Source organism: Coregonus lavaretus (assembly GCF_964263955.1).
Source record: "Coregonus lavaretus genome assembly, chromosome: 8".
NCBI lineage: Eukaryota > Metazoa > Chordata > Actinopteri > Salmoniformes > Salmonidae > Coregonus > Coregonus lavaretus.
The window spans coordinates 39,915,025-39,936,514 of record NC_139995.1 but is presented as its reverse complement, the minus strand read 5'-3'; the positions used below and the strand labels follow the sequence as shown (position 1 = coordinate 39,936,514).

General features: G+C 42.3%; 2 protein-coding genes across 2 annotated transcripts; both read right to left on the bottom strand.

The window, feature by feature from the left end:
• Positions 1-5,063: 5,063 nt before the first annotated feature.
• LOC311134212 (caveolin-3-like) lies at positions 5,064-6,584 on the bottom strand (the record flags this gene model as incomplete). Its single annotated transcript, XM_084167822.1, has 2 exons — positions 5,064-5,405; positions 6,462-6,584. 2 exons carry the CDS (start codon positions 6,582-6,584, stop codon positions 5,064-5,066), a joined length of 465 nt encoding a protein of 154 aa, XP_084023948.1.
• A 5,269-nt stretch (positions 6,585-11,853) lies between these two features.
• On the bottom strand, positions 11,854-13,077 carry LOC311133705 (caveolin-2-like; the record flags this gene model as incomplete). The annotated part of the gene is made up of 3 exons (XM_084167240.1): positions 11,854-12,004; positions 12,229-12,416; positions 12,847-13,077. 3 exons carry the CDS (start codon positions 13,075-13,077, stop codon positions 11,854-11,856), a joined length of 570 nt encoding a protein of 189 aa, XP_084023366.1.
• Positions 13,078-21,490: the final 8,413 nt, after the last annotated feature.

Sequence of the window (21,490 nt, the reverse complement as noted above, 5' to 3'; positions counted from 1 at the left end):
CACACAGACCTCCAGCACATGAGGACCATGGAGAGGGGTTGAGTTGGGTATTCTCTAAACCTAATAGACCTTCTTCATGTAAGGTTTGAGGTGGGACAGGTACTCTCTAACCCTGAAAGACCTTCATCCAAGGCCACAGAGTTGGGTGGGACAGGTACCCTGTAAGCCCAAAAGAGACCTTCTTCGTGCAAGGATCTGCAGTGGGGTTGGCCACGTACTCTCTACTCCTGACACAAACCTTAATTGTGTGAAAAACAGGAGTGCGTGGCCAGATACCCTGAAAGAGACCTTGAAAGAGACCCTCAACATTTGAGGGACAGGACTGGGGTGGCCAGATACCTTGAAAGAGACCTTAAAAGAGACCCTCAACATTTAAGGGACAGGACTGGGTTGGGCAGATACCTTGAAAGAGACCCTCAACATTTAAGGGACAGGACTGGGGTGGCCTGATACCCTGAAAGAGACCTTAAAAGAGACACTCAGCATGTGAGGGACAGGACTGGGGTGGCCAGTATCCTAAGAGACACTTTCATCATGCAAGGCCCCACAGAAGGATGGCCAATATGTACCCTCTACCCCTCACATAGGTCACCATGTAACACCCAGAGGAGGAATCCATTATGTTACTCTCCACTCCACACAGACTACTCAAGCCCTGGAAGTGGGTTATCTTAACATGGTCATTTTGGGGGTGAACTTCTGTCTCTATGTCCATGGCACGCTCTTTCACGACCATCCACTAGTGATTTCACTATATCCTTCATGTCCCACTAGAATAGATTCAACCCCCCCCCCACACACACACTTAATTAAGCTCCTACTGTAGTCACACTCTCCAGCACTTTACAGAAATCCCCCTAAAATGTAAATTTTATGTGGAATATACTTATTTTGCCCTTAGGTTCTGTCAAATTATAGTATACCTTTGTAGCACAGATATTAATTTCCTGTTTTATTTCAGTTTTCCAGAATATATAGCTGACGATCAGGCTGTCAGTCAGTGTGTACCATAACTCAATTGATTTATTCTTTACCTGTATGTCTTATTCAGGAAAAAGACATACAGGCGCAACCTTTTCCCCTCCTCCCTCTTCCCCAGCAAAAAGGTTGTATTGGATTCTTATTTTGTATTCTAACACTTAACATACGATTTGTTTCTACACACAGCTCTGTGACTCTGCATATTTCTCAGGTCTAGGTAGAGAGAAACTTAGCAGAGCTTGTTCACAACAAGCTGACCTTTCAGTCACCACAATAACAAAATGGGAAATAGAAATAGAATGAAGTTCCACAAACCTATTCTCTTGGTGACCTTACAGGGATATTGCATTGCTATTGATCTCTACACAAAGAGATGTTAGATTAGATTGCCTATATCTTCAAACCATGGAGGGGATTTTAAAGACAATTTATTGTTATTTGTCTAAGGCTGTCCCCCCCAAATGGCACCCTATTCCCTGTAGTGCACTACTTTTGACCAGGACCTATAGGGTTCTGGTCAAAAGTAGTGTACATAATAAGGAATAGGGTGCCATAAAGTGTCTTTGATAGACAAATAACAATAAAGTGTCTTTGATATACCCAAAGCTACAGACATACTGTAGCTTTGTAAAATAAGAAAATGTGGACTAGATTTTAAATGTGCTCCAACATTATTGAATGTATCTTTCTTCTTTATCGTTGTGTGGGTGATTAGATCAACACAGATGTTAATTTGTGTATATATGTATCCTCTCATTCACATTCACCTTTCTGATTTATACCTTACAGTGTTCACAATATATACAGAAAGTAAAGATTCTCCCTTTGTATCAACTGTTTCTTTGAATGTAAGTATATTAAATGTATCACTAATGTATGATAAAAAATAAAAAATTTGTGTCGGCAAAATGTTCAGTTATGCGTAGATAGAGGAGCTTGGTCCATCCATACTAAATAAGTTAAGCAGTCAGATTGATGTCAGTATAAATGAAAAAGGTGTCACATTTGTGAAGGTCTTGGATTACTCAAGTCCTCTCAATGTCTATGATTCAGATCAAGTCATTCCCTGCGAGGGAGCTGAGAACAACATGCAGAAGATGGAAAACTTGCCCTGTAGTTCGTCCTAGTGGCTAGAAAGGTTTGTCGGTCTTTCAAAAAAAGTGTGGTTACAGACAGAAGGGGTAACCCAGACACGTCACAGAGGCTATAAGCATCCGTAGAAGCATCCATTTAGAACGTTTTCTCACCACCAAATATGAAAGTGGGAGGAAGTCCAGTCGCGGGTAGTGGGAAAGGATGGAACTAGGTTAAACACTTCCTGTTCCCAAACCTAGAATCTGTTATGAACACAGTGCAAGTTTCATACACTTGACGCTTTGCCGAAGTTTTAAAAGATTGCATTGTTTAGAAGGAGTGCAATGTCGAATTGAGTTTGTGCACACACGCACTTCACAGACTAGGTGTTCCCTAACGGAAATGTGCAAATATATGCTACAATAGGATCTCGCTAGATAGTGTTTGGCTTTGGCCACCTCCTTGCTTGTTCTGCCCACTATGCTTCATTTGCTCCCACTGCAAACGACACAGATGAACTATATTGGGTTAATTATAAATATATTTGAGTGTGTGTCTCTGAAGCTGCTATTCATTGACTACAGCTCAGCGTTCAACACCATAGTGCCCTCAAAGCTTATCACTAAGCTAAGGACCCTGGGACTAAACACCTCCCTTTGCAACTGGATCCTGGACTTCCTGACGGGCTGCCCCCAGGTGGTAAAGGTAGGTAACAACACATCTGCCACACTGCTCCTCAACACAGGGGCCCCTCAGGAGTGCGTGCTCAGTCTCCTCCTGTACTCCCTGTTCACCCATGACTGCATGGCCTGGCACGACTCCAACACCATCATTAAGTTTGCCGACGACACAACAGTGGTAGGCCTGATCACCGACAACGATGAGACAGCCTATAGGGAGGAGGTCAGAGACCTGGCCATGTGGTGCCAGGATAACAACCTCTCCCTCAATGTGATCAAGACAAAGGAGATGATTGTGGACTACAGGAAAAAAAAGAGGACTGAGCACGCCCCCATTCTCATCGAAGGGGCTGTAGTGGAACAGGTTGAGAGCATCAAGTTCCTTGGTGTCCACATCACCAACAAACTATTATCGTCCAAACACACCAAGACAGTCGTGAAGAGGGCACGTCAAAGCCTATTCCCCCTCAAGAGACTGAAAAGATTTGGCACGGGTCCTCAGATCCTCAAAAAGTTCTACAGCTGCACCTTTGAGAGCATCCTGACTGGTTGCATCACTGCCTGGTATGGCAACTGCTTGGCCTCCGACTGCAAGGCGCTACAGAGGGTAGTGCGTACGGCCCAGTACATCACTGGGGCCAAGCTTCCTGCCATCCAGGACCTCTATAACAGGCGGAGTCAGAGGAAGGTCCAAAAAATTGTCAAAGACTCCAGCCACACTAGCCATAGACTGTTTTTTCTGCTACCGCACGGCAAGCGGTACTGGAGTGCCAAGTCTAGGTCCAAAAGGCTTCTTAACAGCTTCTACCCCCAAGCCATAAGACTCCTGAACAGCTAATCATGGCTACCCAGACTATTTGCATTGTCCCCCCCACCCCACCCCACCCCACCCCCTCTTTTACGCTGCTGCTACTCTCTGTTTATTATCTATGCATAGTCACTTTAACTCTACCCACATGTACATATTACCTCAATTACCTCGACTAACCTGTGCCCCCGCACATTGACTCTGTACCTGTACCCCTGTATATAGCCTCCCTACTGTTATTTTATTTTACTGCTGCTCTTTAATTATTTGTTATATTAATTTTTTACTTATCTATCTTTTACTTAACACTTATTTTTCTTAAAACTACATTGTTGGTTAAGGGCTTGTAAGTAAGCATTTCACTGTAAGGTCTACACCTGTTGTATTCGGCGCATGTGGCAAATAAAATGTGATTTTATTTTATTTTATTTTATTCACCAGGGCACGCAACAGAACATGCTTTAAAGCATTTTGCAATGTAAATCTAAAATTAGTGTTTCCTATTGGACAAGTTCAGGTAGTCACTCCCTGTTTGATGCCTAATGAACACGACCCTGGTGTCGGTTATAACCTTTACTCCTGTCTGAATTGTACCTTGGAGTGATCACACTTTGTTTATCTTTAACGTAGAGGATTTAATGGTGTATCTTTAGATCATATAACAGAATATTCCTCATCCTTTGTTGATACTTTAATTGGGATGAATGAGACCAAACTTGACATCTATATACAGGTAATCTCTAGTTCATCAGATTCTTCTCTGACTTGGATAAATATGCTGTGAATTCCTATATATTGCATTTCCATATCACACACACATAGATACTGTACATCAGATATAACCTTCACCACTGGCACTGAGACATGTTTGTGTAGATCCGTCTGGCCTCACCCTTGCCTGAGCATACCGGGAATTCTTTCACTGAATTTTTTCCATATCAGTTACATACAGTACTGTAGGCAGATTCTATATCACAACGAGCGCTAAAGACAGACATCACATCTAACTGGAACAATAAATAAGTAATTTATTGTAGCATCAACGCCTGAAAAATGACCATGGAATAGAACATGGAATAGGCTTAAGTATCAAATCAATCAAGCATGGATGAGTGTTGTTTGTCGTGTACCATGTTGAATAGACCATGGATGACCCCCATCTATGGCAACCAGATGTGAGCACTTTTCTTCTTGTCTTCTGATTGAACACAACCATCTCTATCTATCACAAACTCTGTTTGGAAGATGGGTCAGACCCATACCCAGTGGCAGCAGCCAGACAGGAGGCCAGGGAAGTAGCCTACTGACGTGGCATACTGCAGAGCACTCCGTTCTGGCACCACAAAAATTTACTATGACTGTGATATGTGGTTGTCTCACCTAGCTATCTTAAGATGAATGCACTAACTGTAAGTCGCTCTAGATAAGAGCATCTGCTAAATTACTAAAATATAAAGGTAAAAATGGGTGGAGAGTAGCCTAACCACTACCTCCCTGTCCCATTCCCATGCTTCTGAATCCTACACCTCCTTCCGTAGCACCACCCGAACACTTGAGAATATCTTCCCCAGGACTTCGAACAGGGGGTCACAGAAGGTGTGGATGGCCAGGGAGTAGATACGGCTCAGACACTGGGACTCGATCAGACAGCTTTTAATGCAAGGCACCACGACCCAGATGTGGCAAAAGGAGAGGCAAGCGAATAGGAAGCCCCACAGCAGAGCCACTGGGATCCCCAAAATGGCCGATAGGATGCGGTAGCACCAGTACTTAGACACAGTGAAGGTGGTGTAACTGGCCTTCCACACCCCGTCCAGACTGTGAGTCCCGTCAGGCTCAGCGATCACATCCTCAAAGTCCACCTGCAGGGGGAGACAGAGAGGCCATTGCACTGTAATTGATAAAAGGGTCCCGCTTCTGACACCAATGAGACAGGACACCATTATGTTAGCTTCAGGAACATCTTTACTAAGATAAAACCTAATATCTTACGCAGAGCATTATGGGTATTGTAGCGCATCATGCTACAGCCATGGACCTTCTTTTAGCTCAATTAAAAATATGTCTATCATGAGTAAATACAGAATAGGGCAATTGGATACATTATTACAACATATAGACGTTCTCATTCTAACAACCCGTCTGTTTTAACGTCACAGATCTAATTAAAGGAACAGTATTTGTAAGCTGCAGTCCATCTGACACCACTACCGGTAACTATGAATACACTTGCTGTATATAATAATAATAATAATAATATGCCATTTAGCAGACGCTTTTATCCAAAGTGACTTACAGTCATATACAGAGGGCCATAAAAGCCATAAAAGCCATAAAAGCCTAATGATTCATTAGCAAATCAAAGAATACCAGAGAAAACCATCAAAGACATTATGTAAAAACATTTATTAGAACAAATTCCATGATCGCAGTCTTGGAAGATAAATATTCCATTCCACTGCCATTCACACCGTTGCGTTTGCCTTCCCAGAAATAGATGGGGCACAATCGTAACCCAAAGGATACACTGCCAGATCAAGATGTCACACAGGCTACTCCATAACACAACATACAATAAATAATCCATTAATAGCTACATTATTAATTATAATGATTTTCATCCTTCTCTTCCCAACCTGACTAAGAACGCTTTGTACAATGAGACAACATACTCCAGAACCAGAAGCTCCTTCAGTGCCATTGACACAAAAAAGCCAAGGCATTTCTAAGTCCAGTATGGGGTGACAGTACTTCAGTAGGCCCACAGCTATCTGGTGCGCGCGCACACACACACACACACACACACACACACACACACACACACACACACACACACACACACACACACACACACACACACACACACACACACACACACACACACACACACACACACACATAAATGTAATATAGCCTACCTTCACCACATCCTCGTTGACTTGCTTGGGGTCTCTGTTGATCAGGTCAATCTCTTTATGATGTCCATCTGCCTGAAACTTCTGTTCATAACCATTGTTGATGTCAGCCATGGTTACGGTCATATGCTAATCAGAGAAGGGGGGCAGAGAGGTACAAGGCAGGGCCCGGGTCCTGGAAGAGTAGAGGGGTCCGAGAAGAACGGTCTGAGCAGGGCTGGTAGTGATCCTGGAGCTGGGTAGTGGTAGCTGTAGTGGTCAAAGAGGCAGTGTGGGGAGTGGGACAGGGAGTGGCTGTACCCAAGCTTCTGGATTTCCCCTCACTGTGATGTCACTCCTGGAATGCCAGCAGCACCCAGCAGGCAGCTGCCACTACTAACAGCCCCTAGTTGTCCTGTCAAACTGTAACCACTGTAGCCATAGCATAGCATAAACACACAAACACACAACACATAGACTACAGTTACACACATACTTTGTTGACAACAACACATTCTCGTTAATTATCGCTTATAAACATCTTGTAAACACACCAACGAACGAACAAACACACACACCTTTGTTTTACTATCCTTGTGGGGACCAAACAATTGATTCCCATTCAAAATCCTATTTTCCATAACCCCTAACCCTAAACGTAACCCTTAACCTAATCCTAACCTTAACCTTAACCCCAAAACCCTAACCCTAATTCTAACCCTAACCCTAAACCTAACCTCTAAGTTTAAATATATTTTTTCCTTGTGGGGACTGGTGAAATGTTCCCACTTATCCTAATTTTCCTTATTTTACTATCCTTGTGAGGACTTCTGGTCCCCAGGAGAGTAAAACCAAACCATACACACACACACCGGTAAGGCCCATTCTCTATCCACACTCATGCCATACCTCACACTGGGACCCAAAGCATTTCTTAAATGAGAGAGCAGACCAATGTTGCATTTCACACATCCCTGATGGTTCACCACAGTAATTACTGTAGCCCAATATAGTGTGAAGATCACAGAACGGCTCATAATAATGGGCGGATTCAGAGCAAATGGAATGGCATCAAACATCTTTGATGTATTTGATACCATTCCACTTATTCTGCTCCAACCATTACCACTTGCACGTTCTCCCCAATTATGGTGCCACCAACCTCCTGTGGTGAAGATATTGGAAACCTCTCACCAGTACACTAACAGGAAGTGTGTTATGCCATATTGCAATGCTTAGATATAGACAAGTGATGTCCGTACAGAGAATTGGATGACACTTTCCATGTGCCTTATGATACCCTACCAAGATATGTTCTGGTTATTCCCTCCATGCAGAGACTTGTCGTATATGTTTGAGCAGGTGGATCTGCTGCTGGGACAGAGAACTGTGCAAAGATCTGAGACTGACATGTAGGCCTATGCATTTTGAGTTTGTGATACATTTACTACCACACGTTAAGTTGAGAGCAGACAGTGGTGATTAACAGCATCAAAATGCTTTCTCTTCTAGCATTAACCCTATAAATCCTGAGAGGCACCTAAAATAATGCAACTTGGCAGGAGATGTAGCAGGCTGATGACGGTGGAATATACAATGAAGGTCTGCCTGTTTTTTCTATTCACTCAAACCTGTGTTTCTATAGCAACCACAAATGGAATGTACCACGAAGGTCTGCCTGTTTTTTCTTGTCACTCAAACCTGTGTTTACATAGCGACCACAAAATACAGCAATACATATACAGTATATAGTAAGTAATCATCATTATATTAAATTCCTCACCTCCCAACTATTGGCTTAAGTCTAAAGAAAGGTCAGGATGAAAGTGAGGAATAGTGTTCTGGGATGTGGTTCAACTCTGGGATGTGGTTCAACTCTGGGATGTGGTTCAACTCTCAGTGGAGAGAAAGGAGAGCAGCACACTGGTGTGTGTGTGTGTGTGTGTGTGTGTGTGTGTGTGTGTGTGTGTGTGTGTGTATTACAATACTTTTCTGACTGTACTCGGTGAGGGAGATGGTCAGACAGATGGACAGATTGAGTAGCTAGCTGTAGTAGCTCCTGATATGATGAGAAATCACATGAATTCCCAGATTATCTGATTCACACCGAATACCTCATCCGATAACATGATTCCATTACTCCTGCCAACATCTCTCACAAACATGAACTCATCAACCCAATGCAAAATAAGTATTCCTTGATTTAGGAACAATAATCGAATCGGAAAAAAAAATAAAAATAAATAAATAATTATATATATATATATATAACAAATAATTAAAGAGCAACAATAAAATAACAGTAACGAGGCTATATACAGGGGGCACCGGTACAGAGTCAACGTGCGGGGGCACAGGTTAGTTGAGGTAATTGAGGTAATATGTACATGTAGGTAGAGGTAAAGTGACTACGCATAGATAATAAACAGAGAGTAGCAGCAGCGAGGTGGGTCAATGCAAATAGTCCGGGTAGCCATTTGATTAGCTGTTCAGGAGTCTTATGGCTTGGGGGTAGAAGCTGTTACGAAGCCTTTTGGACCTAGACTTGGGGCTCCGATACAGCTTGCCGTGCGGTAGCAGAAAGAACAGTCTATGACTAGGGAGTCTTTGGCAATTTTTAGGGCCTTCCTCTGACACAGCCTGGTATAGAGGTCCTGGATGGCAGGAAGCTTGGCCCCAGTGATGTACTGGGCCGTACGCACTACCCTCTGTAGTGCCTTGTGGTCGGAGGCCGAGCAGTTGCCATACCAGGCGGTGATGCAACCAGTCAGGATGCTCTCGATGGTGCAGCTGTAGAACTTCTTGAGGATCTGAGGACCCATGTCAAATCTTTTCAGTCTCCTGAGGGGGAATAGGCGTTGTCGTGCCCTCTTCACGACTGTCTTGGTGTGTTTGGAAAATGATAGTTTGTTGGTGATGTGGACACCAAGGAACTTGAAGCTCTCAACCTGCTCCACTACAGCTCCGTTGATGAGAATGGGGGCATGCTCGGCCCTCCTTTTCCTGTAGTCCACAATCATCTCCTTTGTCTTGATCATGTTGAGGGAGAGGTTGGTATCCTGGCACCACACTGCCAGGTCTCTGACCTCCTCCCTATAGGCTGTCTCATCGTTGGCGGTGAGCAGGCCTACCACTGTTGTGTCGTCGGCAAACTTGGTGATCAGGTCACCATACAATCAGTGGGTGTGAAGGAATAAATTCAACATTTGGATAGTACCACCTTTCAATAACAAGAACCCCTTTTACCAATCTATTTTAATCTTATTACTGTACTGAGTACAACATTGATATTGAAAAAAGTTGTGTCTCGTAGAAGAATAGGGGATGAATCTATAACATTTATTTTAGATATAATGCATTCCAATTTTCATCAGAATATACAGTACCAGTCAAAAGTTTTGACATACCTACTAATTCAAGGGTTTTTCTTTATTTCTACTATTTTCTACATTGTAGAATAATAGTGAAGACATCAAAACTATGAAATAACACATGGAATCATGTAGTAACCAAAAAAGTGTTAAACAAATCAAAATATATTTTATAATTGAGATTCTTCAAATAGCCACCCTTTGCCTTGATGACAGCTTTGCACACTCTTGGCATTCTCTCAACCAGCTTCACCTGGAATGCTTTTCCAACAGTCTTGAAGGAGTTCCCACATATGCTGAGCACGTGTTGGCTGCTTTTCCTTCACTCTGCCATCCGACTCATCCCAAACCATCTCAATTGGGTTGAGGTCGGGGGATTGTGGAGGCCAGGTCATCTGATGGGGCACTCCATCACTCTCCTTCTTGGTCAAATAGCCTTTACACAGCCTGGAGGTGTGTTGGGTCATTGTCCTGTTGAAAAACAAATGATAGTCCCACTAAGCCCAAACCAGATGGGATGGCGTATCGCTGCAGAATGCTGTGGTAGCCATGCTGGTTAATTCTCCATGATTTACGGTGGGAACTACACATGCGGAGATCATCCGTTCACCCACACCGGATCTCACAAAGACACGGCGGTTGGAACCAAAAATCTCCAATTTGGACTCCAGACCAAAGGACACATTTCCACCATTCTAATGTCCATTGCTCGAGTTTCTTGGCCCAAGCAGATCTCTTCTTATTATTGGTGTCCTTTAGTAGTGGTTTCTTTTTAGCAATTTGACCATGAAGGCCTGATTCAAACAGTTCCCTCTGAACAGTTGATGTTGAGATGTGTCTGTTACTTCAACTCTGTGAAGCATTTATTTGGGCTGCAATTTCTGAGGCTGTTAACTGTAATGAACTTATCCACTGCAGCAGAGGTGACACTGGGTCTTCTATTCCTGTGGCGGTCCTCATGAGAGCCAGTTTCATCATTGCGCTTGATGGTTTTTGTGACTGCACTTGAAGAAACTTTTAAAGTTCTTGACATTTTCCGTATTGACTGTCCTTCATGTCTTAAAGTAATGATGGACTGTCATTTCTCTTTGCTTATTTGAGCTGTTCTTGCCATAATATGGACTTGGTCTTTTACCAAATAGGGCTATCTTCTGTATACCCCCCTACCTTGTCATAACACAACTAATTGGCTCAAATGCATTAAGAAGGAAAGAAATTCCACCAATTAACTTTTAACAGGGCACACCTGTTAATTGAAATGCATTCCAGGTGACCTCCTCATGAAGCTGGTTGAGAGAATGCCAAGAGTGTGCAAAGCAAAGTGTGGCTATTTGGAGAATCTCAAATATAAAATATATTTTGATTTGTTTAACACTTTTCTGGTTACTTCATGATTCCATATGTGTTATTTCATAGTTGTGATGTCTTCACTATTATTCTACAATGTAAAAAATAGTAAAAATTAAGAAAAACCCTTGAATGAGTAGGTGTGTCCAAACTTTTGACTAAATGTGTATATGATAAAAGTACAGCTATAGTTAACTTTAAATGTTCTACTATACAACAAGAAATTGTGGAGGCACATTTTGAACTGTCTGGTCAGATTTTATTGAGATAACACTATATACCAGTGCTGTCTGAATAATATTGAATGTGCTCATCAAACATGGGAATCATCTGACATTATCACATGAGAAAAGGACACCTCAAAGCACAATTCAAGTGCATACCAGATACAAAATTACCCTAAATGAGTGTGTATTTTACACATTCCCCTTTTCAACTTCTTAGATAAGTAATCAATCACCTTGTTGGATATTGTTAAAAAATGTTTAAAAATCCTGTCTTGATCAATCACACTGATTTCAGTTCAGTTGTAAGATCCCATGAACCACCAAAAAGCCGGTAGTTGTGCCCCTGGTCTGATCCTAGAGCATCCTACAAACACTTTGTCCAGGCCTGATAGTCTCCCAAGAGGACATTCCATAGTAGGGTAACAATCCCATATTCCCAATCCTGATTTTGTGTGAAGGTCCAATATTCTGTCATTCTTGAGTCAGGCGAAGTCTGATTCCAACGTAGCACCTTGCTGCACTAGTGAGGAATGGGAGGACACCGATATCCAGTACGATGCTCCATAGGCTCTGCAGCCAGTATGTGATGATAAGGATATAACGCACGCATGGGCTAAAGAACCTTTCAGGGTTGGATAGAGAATACATGGAGTAAGAGAAGAGAAGAGTTTCAAGATGGTAACTTATGGTTCACCCACTGGGCACAGACGTCAATTCAACATCTATTCCACGTTGGTTCAATGTAATTTCATTGAAATGACGTGGAAACAACGTTGATTCAACCAGTGTGTGCCCAGTGGGCATGTACTGTATTCAGTGGTCAGTGAACTGATATTATAGACATACCATATGTGTTGGAAGCTGAGGATGGCGAAGATCAGTCCGGTGATGATGGACACAGGGACGGCCAGCAGGACGGTCACTATGCGGTAGAGCCAGACCCTGGTGACCTCGAACAGGGCGTTGCTCCAGATCCACACTCTGTCTCCGCTACGTACTGACACTGGCTCTGCTATCACATCCTCAAAGCTCACCTAGAGGCAGAGTCATAGTCTCGGGGTGATTGTTTACAGACAGTATGTTTTTGCCACTCAATGGAAAATATCGATAAACTGCAGTCAATGACATGACCACAAGAGGGCAGTACAAGTATAAGAAAAACATTTATTGTGACATGCCACATATTACTGTAGAAATATAAAACTCTTCAGATTTGTTTGATAGTTTAAATAATTAGGTTTGACTAATTGGGTTAAGACAGATAATATGCTTGACGCCACAACACTTTATATCAAGCTTGTGACAGTATTACCTGTTTCAGGTGACAATCCAGAAAGCACAAAGAACTCATTAATGAAGTCATTCAAATTGGTAAAAATGTATAAACACAACAAATGTCGTCTGGTTATCAGTTAGCTCCTGTGTCAATGCATTGATGCATTGATGTGAGGTTGTGTGAAATACCTTCAGACAGTCGTTGACTCCTCGAGGGTCTCTCTCATTCAGCAGGGGCTTGGTGTCACTAACATCCACTAACGGGGACACAGCCTCCTCCTCATCCATCCTGTCCCCCAGTTCAGCCTTCCATAGCAGCTGAGGCTCCTCACAGTCCTTATACAGGTCTGCATCAAGGTCTTCATCATCAGAGTCTCCCAGGTCAATCTCTGTCTCTATTGGATCTGTCTTCCTCATCATGGTGCCTATTCAACGGAACAAATAACGTTTTTAGAATTGATTTCAATTAAACACAAAAACGATTCAAATATGGGTGTGCAGAGAGTAACAGGACCAAAAAGACTCACTCTGCCTACACACATACCTACACACTCACACCACACTGTCAAACTGTGACACTTTCAGCCAAGCAGGCTGTTCACACGGGCGTGGCCAGCAGCAGTTGGTTATATTTGGAACGTGAGACTGGCCTGGCTTGAATTTTCAAAGGGGCTTTGGTGTGTGGATTACTTCCCCATACCCAGGAAGAGAGGAGAGGGGAGAGGGCAGAGGGCAGAAGGGAAGACACTCCCTGCTGCAGGATATAAATACCTAGAGAGAGGACTATATACCGCCTGCTCCTATAATCATACAGTGATCTGCCCTGCCCATCTGATCCAATAGAGACAACTCAGATTGGGAACTCTGCAAGATACTTATTTTGACTTACAAAATGTATGACCAGAAGTAAAAAGACACTCTCCTCTTGATATGAAAAGGAGAAAGAAGAAACGTGGAATGTTTCCGACAGTGGGACTAAAGTGTGATATGAATGTCATAGTGATGTGGCAACAGGATCTCACAAACACACTTCGATATGGACACCTAAAATATATAGGTTACTCATTGTTGTGATATCATTGACTTGGTGATGATTAGCCTGCCCTGCACTCTGTGGCTTATTAAAAGGGGTAACTATACCTTGCCCAGGTCCTACAGGAAGGTAATACAAACCAGTCCAGGGTCGTATTCATTAGTGCACACTGTAGCACAACACTTTGCAACGGAAAATGTTCAGATATTCCCTCCCTGTTTCAGCCCGTTTTCTCCCATTTTGTTCCTAATGAATAGCAACAAAACCAACGTGTATGCTACTATGGGGCAAAACTATGGGGCAAAAAGATTGTTGACAACATAACATTTCGTCTCCAATGTTTATTGAAAACATAAATACATTTGCACAATGAGCACTTGTTGTCTCTCAGATACATCATTAGAGTTGATAGTTAGCAAGCTTAGGAATTTTTGCCATATTATCATTGACATGAAATCAGTCAAAACAACTCAAAACAAGAACAAGATAAAACTAGCTGAAACGAGCCACCTACGATTCCCCACGTGGCCGCTTCTTGTCATTGTTGCTAGTTATCTGGCCATCCAGAATCAAATCTAATCTAATTTTATTGGTCACATATACAGAGGGGGAAAAAAGTATTTAGTCAGCCAGCAATTGTGCAAGTTCTCCCACTTAAAAAGATGAGAGAGGCCTGTAATTTTCATCATAGGTACACGTCAACTATGACAGACAAAATGAGAAAAAAAAATCCAGAAAATCACATTGTAGGATTTTTTATGAATTTATTTGCAAATTATGGTGGAAAATAAGTATTTGGTCAATAACAAAAGTTTCTCAATACTTTGTTATATACCCTTTGTTGGCAATGACACAGGTCAAACGTTTTCTGTAAGTCTTCACAAGGTTTTCACACACTGTTGCTGGTATTTTGGCCAATTCCTCCATGCAGATCTCCTCTAGAGCTGTGATGTTTTGGGGCTGTCGCTGGGCAACACGGACTTTCAACTCCCTCCAAAGATTTTCTATGGGGTTGAGATCTGGAGACTGGCTAGGCCACTCCAGGACCTTGAAATGCTTCTTACGAAGCCACTCCTTCGTTGCCCGGGCGGTGTGTTTGGGATCATTGTCATGCTGAAAGACCCAGCCACGTTTCATCTTCAATGCCCTTGCTGATGGAAGGAGGTTTTCACTCAAAATCTCACGATACATGGCCCCATTCATTCTTTCCTTTACACGGATCAGTCGTCCTGGTCCCTTTACAGAAAAACAGCCCCAAAGCATGATGTTTCCACCCCCATGCTTCACAGTAGGTATGGTGTTCTTTGGATGCAACTCAGCATTCTTTGTCCTCCAAACACGACGAGTTGAGTTTTTACCAAAAAGTTATATTTTGGTTTCATCTGACCATATGACATTCTCCAAATCCTGGATCATCCAAATGCACTCTAGCAAACTTCAGACGGGCCTGGACATGTACTGGCTTAAGCATGGGGACACGTCTGACACTGCAGGATTTGAGTCCCTGGCGGCGTAGTGTGTTACTGATGGTAGGCTTTGTTACGTTGGTCCCAGCTCTCTGCAGGTCATTCACTAGGTCCCCCCGTGTGGTTCTGGGATTTTTGCTCACCGTTCTTGTGATCATTTTGACCCCACGGGGTGAGATCTTGCGTGGAGCCCCAGATCGAGGGAGATTATCAGTGGTCTTGTATGTCTTCCATTTCCTAATAATTGCTCCCACAGTTGATTTCTTCAAACCAAGCTGCTTACCTATTGCAGATTCAGTCTTCCCAGCCTGGTGCAGGTCTACAATTTTGTTTCTGGTGTCCTTTGACAGCTCTTTGGTCTTGGCCATAGTGGAGTTTGGAGTGTGACTGTTTGAGGTTGTGGACAGGTGTCTTTTATACTGATAACAAGTTCAAACAGGTGCCATTAATACAGGTAACGAGTGGAGGACAGAGGAGCCTCTTAAAGAAGAGGTTACAGGTCTGTGAGAGCCAGAAATCTTGCTTGTTTGTAGGTGACCAAATACTTATTTTCCACCATAATTTGCAAATAAATTCATTAAAAATCCTACAATGTGATTTTCTGGATTTTTTTCTTCTCAATTTGTCTGTCATAGTTGACGTGTACCTATGATGAAAATTACAGGCCTCTCTCATCTTTTTAAGTGGGAGAACTTGCACAATTGGTGGCTGACTAAATACTTTTTTCCCCCACTGTACATATTTAGTAGATGTTATTGCGGATGTAGTGAAATGCTTGAATCACTTCAACACATGGACTTCTGCCCCATTGAAGCGTACGCATCGTTTTTGTGACGTCAGTTAATCCATCTATAGCACATATCAAAGGAGGTTGGTGGCACCTTTATTGCGGAGGATGAGCTTGTGGTAATGGCTGGAGAGGAATGAGTGGAATGGTATCAAATACTGTACATCTAACACATGGTTTCCATGTGTTTGATGCCATTCCATTTGCTCTGTTCCAGCCATTATTATGGGCTGTCCTCCCCTCAGCAGCCTCCTGTGCCACCCATACTTCGAAGAAGAAGAGGGTCAACTAAACTGTGTAAAGGCTGCAAAAATGGAGGCAAGTGGAAAGGGGAGAAGGTAAGGAACTTGTCTGTCTGCCCTGCATTAAAGACCAAAATTGGCTAAAGAAAATTGTGATAAATAAAAAAGTATACCAGTTTCATTGAAGGACCAAAGAATTGACAGCTGCACCATACAGGTTGTAAAATAGTTGGGAGGAGATTTTCGATGTACAGATTCCATGGTACATGATTTATGAACTTGTACACAAAATGACGGCAGATACAAAACGTGGTTTTTCTATTTAAATTATTATATCAAATTCTTGCAACCAATAGAACGTTATATATATGGGGGATACAACCATCTCAGCTCTGCAGATTTTGCTGCAAAGAGACAGAATCAGTAGATTACTTGTTTTGGTACTGTCCATATGTAGCTTGTTTTTGGTCGCAGGTTCACAAATGGCTGAACATTTTCAACACTTACTTGGAGCTAACTCTGCAAATAGCACTGCTGGGTGATTTGAAAAGTCATCGTCAATCGATCAATAATATAGTAACACTCTTAGCAAAAATGTTTATCTTTAATTTACAAACTGTAGAAACTATGAGAATAGAAAGGTTCAGAACTTTTGTGAAACATCACAGCACAGTGGAAAAATATATGACAGCTAGAAATCAAAACAGGATGGTCTTCAGAGATAGATGGGAGGGGTTGGGGGTAGCTGAAGGGTGGGACTAACAACAAACAAAAGATCATTAATGTAAAATATACTGTGTCCGTAAAATTTATATAGTATGTATAAGCTGGAATTAGAAGCCTAAGTGTTGTTGTCCATTAGTTTACTCCAATTAGGGGAGGCATGGTAGGGTTAGGGGAAAATAATAAAGAGGGAAAATATATATATTTTTAAATATATTTAAAATAATATACACTACCGTTGAAAAGTTTGGGGTCACTTAGAAATGTCCTTGTTTTCGAAAGAAAAACAATTTTTAGTCCATTAAAATAAAATAAAATAGATCAGAAATACAGTGTAGACATTGTTAATGTTGTAAATGGCTATTGTAGCTGGAAACGGCTGATTTTTTATGGAATATCTACATAGACGTACAGAGGCCCATTATCAGCAACCATCAGTCCTGTGTTCCAATGGCACGTTGTGTTTGCTAATCCAAGTTTATCATTTTAAAAGGCTAATTGATCATTAGAAAACCCGTTTGCAATTATGTTAGCACAGCTGAAAACTGCACAGCTCATTAAAGAAGCAATAAAACTGTCCTTCTTGAGACTAGTTGAGTATCTGGAGCATCAGCAATTGTGGGTTCGACTACAGGCTCAAAATGGCCAGAAACAAAGTGTCACGCCCTGACATTGAGACATCTCTAGTTGGGTTGGTCAGGGTGGGAAATCTAATTTATATATTTCTATGTTAGCCGGGTGTGGTTCCCAATCAGAGGCAGCTGTCGGTCGTTGTCTCTGATTGGGGATCATACTTGTTGCCTACCTTAGTTGTGGGATCTTGTTTCTGTTTGGCTTGTTTGATGTTTAGCCTCTTGAACTTCACGTTCTGTTGGATTTTGTTATTTTGTCGGTGTTTATTAAAATAAATGACTATGTACGCATACCACGCTGCACCTTGGTCCGATCCTTTACACAACGAACGTGACACAAATAACTTTCTTCTGAAACTCGTCAGTCTATTCTTGTTCGGAGAAATGAAGGCTATTCCATGCGAGAAATTGCCAAGAAACTGAAGATCTCGTACAACGCTGTGTACTACTCCCTTCACAGAACAGCGCAAACTGGCTCTAACCAGAATAGAAAGAGGAGTGGGAGGCACCGTTGCACAACTGAGCAAGAGGACAAATACATTAGAGTGTCTAGTTTGAGAAACAGGCTCCTCACAGGTCCTCAACTGGCAGCTTCATTAAATAGTACCTGCAGCCCAATAGTGCCCCATGCTGGTCTCTCAGGGAACAGCATCCTCCCTTCTGATAGTGGCAGCTGCCCTCAGACACCACAGCTGATCTGAAACCTGATCGGCTCTCTGCCTGACTGTAACTACTCTACTTCTGCTGTAAATATTGACTTAGTAACCACTGGCTACAGCTTGTTACTGTAGTTATTACAGCTCCAGACCAGAAGTCCCATAGACATACTGTACATTGTGGAAGTGAGAGATTGTCTAGGTTTTATAGTAGACTGACAGTAATACCCATTGCTGTGAGTGAGGTAGTGTGTTATATGACCACCAGTACAGTATGAACATGCCCATGCTTGCCCAGCTGCCCATGGATGCCATACATATCTCTGGCTATTGAGGTGGTGAGGAAAGTTAAGGAGGTGATGATGTGTGGTCAATAGAAGACAAGAGAGGTCAAAACGTTTTCAGATTCCGAAGCCTCAGCATCATAGGTAGGCTATTGAGACCTGACTAACAAAAACTCAATTGGCTATAATTAGGTCTTAGGGGCCAGAGTTATTCCTGTTCAGGTTACATAGTCACAGAAAACTCCTTGCCCTAACCCTAACCCTAACCCTTACCCTAGCTTCATGTCCACATGCCAGTTCAACCCTAACCCTAACCCTATCTTTATGTCCACATGCCAGTTCAACCCTAACCCTTACCCTAGCTTTATATCCACATCCAGGTTCAACCCTAACCCTCAACCCAGTTTGGTTTAATTGTGTGACTTATTCTATTTCTGTACATTTGTGCAGCTATATATGGTGATGGGGCTGAGACTATAAAAATACTGTTTTAATTGAGAAGTAGGCATTGGTCTGAAGCCAAAAAAGAAAGGAAATTCACATGAGCAACACAATCCCTACTTCACCCATGCTCTACCAACGTTTTCCAGCAAACAGCTTTGACCTACTACAGTAGCTATGTTGGTCTATTGTAATTCAAACAATGCGTAGGCAGGTTGCTTAGGATTCAAACCTCCTCAAACAGCTTCATTCATACTCTTAGCGGAGGTGCTCCCACAATAATGTGATGTGTACTGCATTTAATTTTTTATTTTTTATATTTTTTTATTTCACCTTTATTTAAACAGGTAAGCCAGTTGAGAACAAGTTCTCATTTACAACTGCGACCTGGCCAAGATAAAGCAAAGCAGTGCGATAAAAACAACATACACTAAGACATTATCCCATTCCACTACCATTTCAAGCTTTTTTTATTATATGAAATCAAACTTTGCTTTTATACTTACAAGACCATCAGTCTTGATTGAGTAAGTTGTTTTGTCTTGTAGTAATGTGGTGCCTACCTGTATTGGTGTGTTGGACGCAGTCACTCATATAGATATAGAGGTCTATAGAGCATGTCTGCATTCCTGATTTCTGTCACCGTTAGCGCAGAACCACTTGTATTATCAATTGCAGTGCTGATCAATGACAGTTAATTACCTCTGAACATGTAGTCTAAAGTTATGTTCGTATTTGTATTTCTTTTCGCAATAAAGATGGTGACGCTACAATTATACAGTGCATTGGGAAAGTATTCAGACCCCTTGACTTTTTCCACATTTTCTTACGTTACAACCTTATTCTAATATGGATTAAATAGTTTTTTCCCTTGGCACACCTGTATTTGGGGAGCATCTCCCATTCTTCTCTGCAGATCCTCTCAGGCTCTGTCAGGTAGGATGGGGAGTGTCGCTGCACAACTATTTTCAGGTCTTTCCAGAGATGTTCGATCAGGGCTCTGGCTGGGCCACTCAAGGACATTCAGAGACTTGTCCCGAAGCCACTTCTGCGTTGTCTTGGCTGTGTGCTTAGGGTCATTGTCTGGACCTTCGCCCCAGTCTGAGTTCCTGAGCACTCTGGAGCAGGTTTTCATCAAGTATCTCTCTGTACTTTGCTCCGCTCATCTTTCCCTCGATCCTGACTAGTCTCCCAGTACCACAGCATGATGCTGCCAAAACCATGCTTCACCGTAGGGATGGTGCCAGGTTTCCTCCAGATGTGACGCTTGGCTTTCAGGCCAAAGAGTTCAATCTTGGTTTCATCAGACCAGAGAATCTTGTTTTTCAAGGTCTGAGAGTCCTTTAGGTGCCTTTTAGAAAACTCCAAGTAGGCTGTCATGTGCCTTTTACTGAGGAGTGGCTTCCGTCTGGCCACTCTACCATAAAGACCTGATTGGTGGAGTGATGCAGAGATTGTTGTCCTTCTGGAAGGTTCTCCCATCACCACAGAGGAACTCTGGAACTCTGTCAGAGTGACAATCGGGTTCATGGTCACCTCCCTGACCAAGGCCCTTCTCCCCCGATTGCTCAGTTTGGCCTGGCGGCCAGCTCTAGGAAGAGTCTTGGTGGTTCCAAACTTCTTCCATTTAAGAATGATGGAGACCACTATGTTCTTGAGGACCTTTAATGCTGCAGACATTTTTAGGTACCCTTCCCCAGATCTGTGCTTCGACAATCCTGTCTCGGAGCTCTATGGACAATTCCTTCGACCTCTGACATGCACTGTCAACTGTGGGACCTTATATAGACAGGTGTGTGCCTTTCCAAATCATGTCCAATCAATTGAATTTACCACAGGTGGACTCCAATCAAGTTGTAGAAACATCTCAAGGATGATCAATGGAAACAGGATGCACCTGAGCTCAATTTCGAGTCTCATAGCAAAGCGTCTGAATACTTATGTAAATAAGGTTTTTATGGTTTTTATATTTAATAAATGTGCAAACATTTCTAAAAACCTGTTTTCACTTTGTCATTATGGGGTATTGTGTGGAGATTGATGAGATTTTGTATTTATTTAATACATTTTAGAATAAGGCTGTAACGTAACAAAATGTGGAAAAAGTCAAGGGGTCTGAATACTTTCCGAATTACTGTGTGTTGGTAACCAGTTTATAATAGTCACCTCAGGGTTTGCGATATATGGCCAATATACCACGGCTAAGGGCGGTATCCAGGCACTCCGTTTCACGTCATGCATTAGGTAAGAACAGCCATTAGCCACACCCCCTTTGGCCTTATTGCTTGAATATAACGCAACAGTAAATAAAAAAACATGACATTCTACAGTATGAGTTTATGGATAGTAGCATTCACTGACTGCACACAAAATGTTAACATCAGATTGAAGTCCATTCACAGACTAATCCCATTGATTTTCCACATCTGATCAATACAATAGCCTAATCAGACACCAATTAACCATCACTAGTCACCATGGTGTCCAAGGCCACGGGTTCAAAGATGATGACAATAACAATCAGAAGCTGAGGAGCAAATATATACTGTGTTAAGTACTGTTCCTAGAA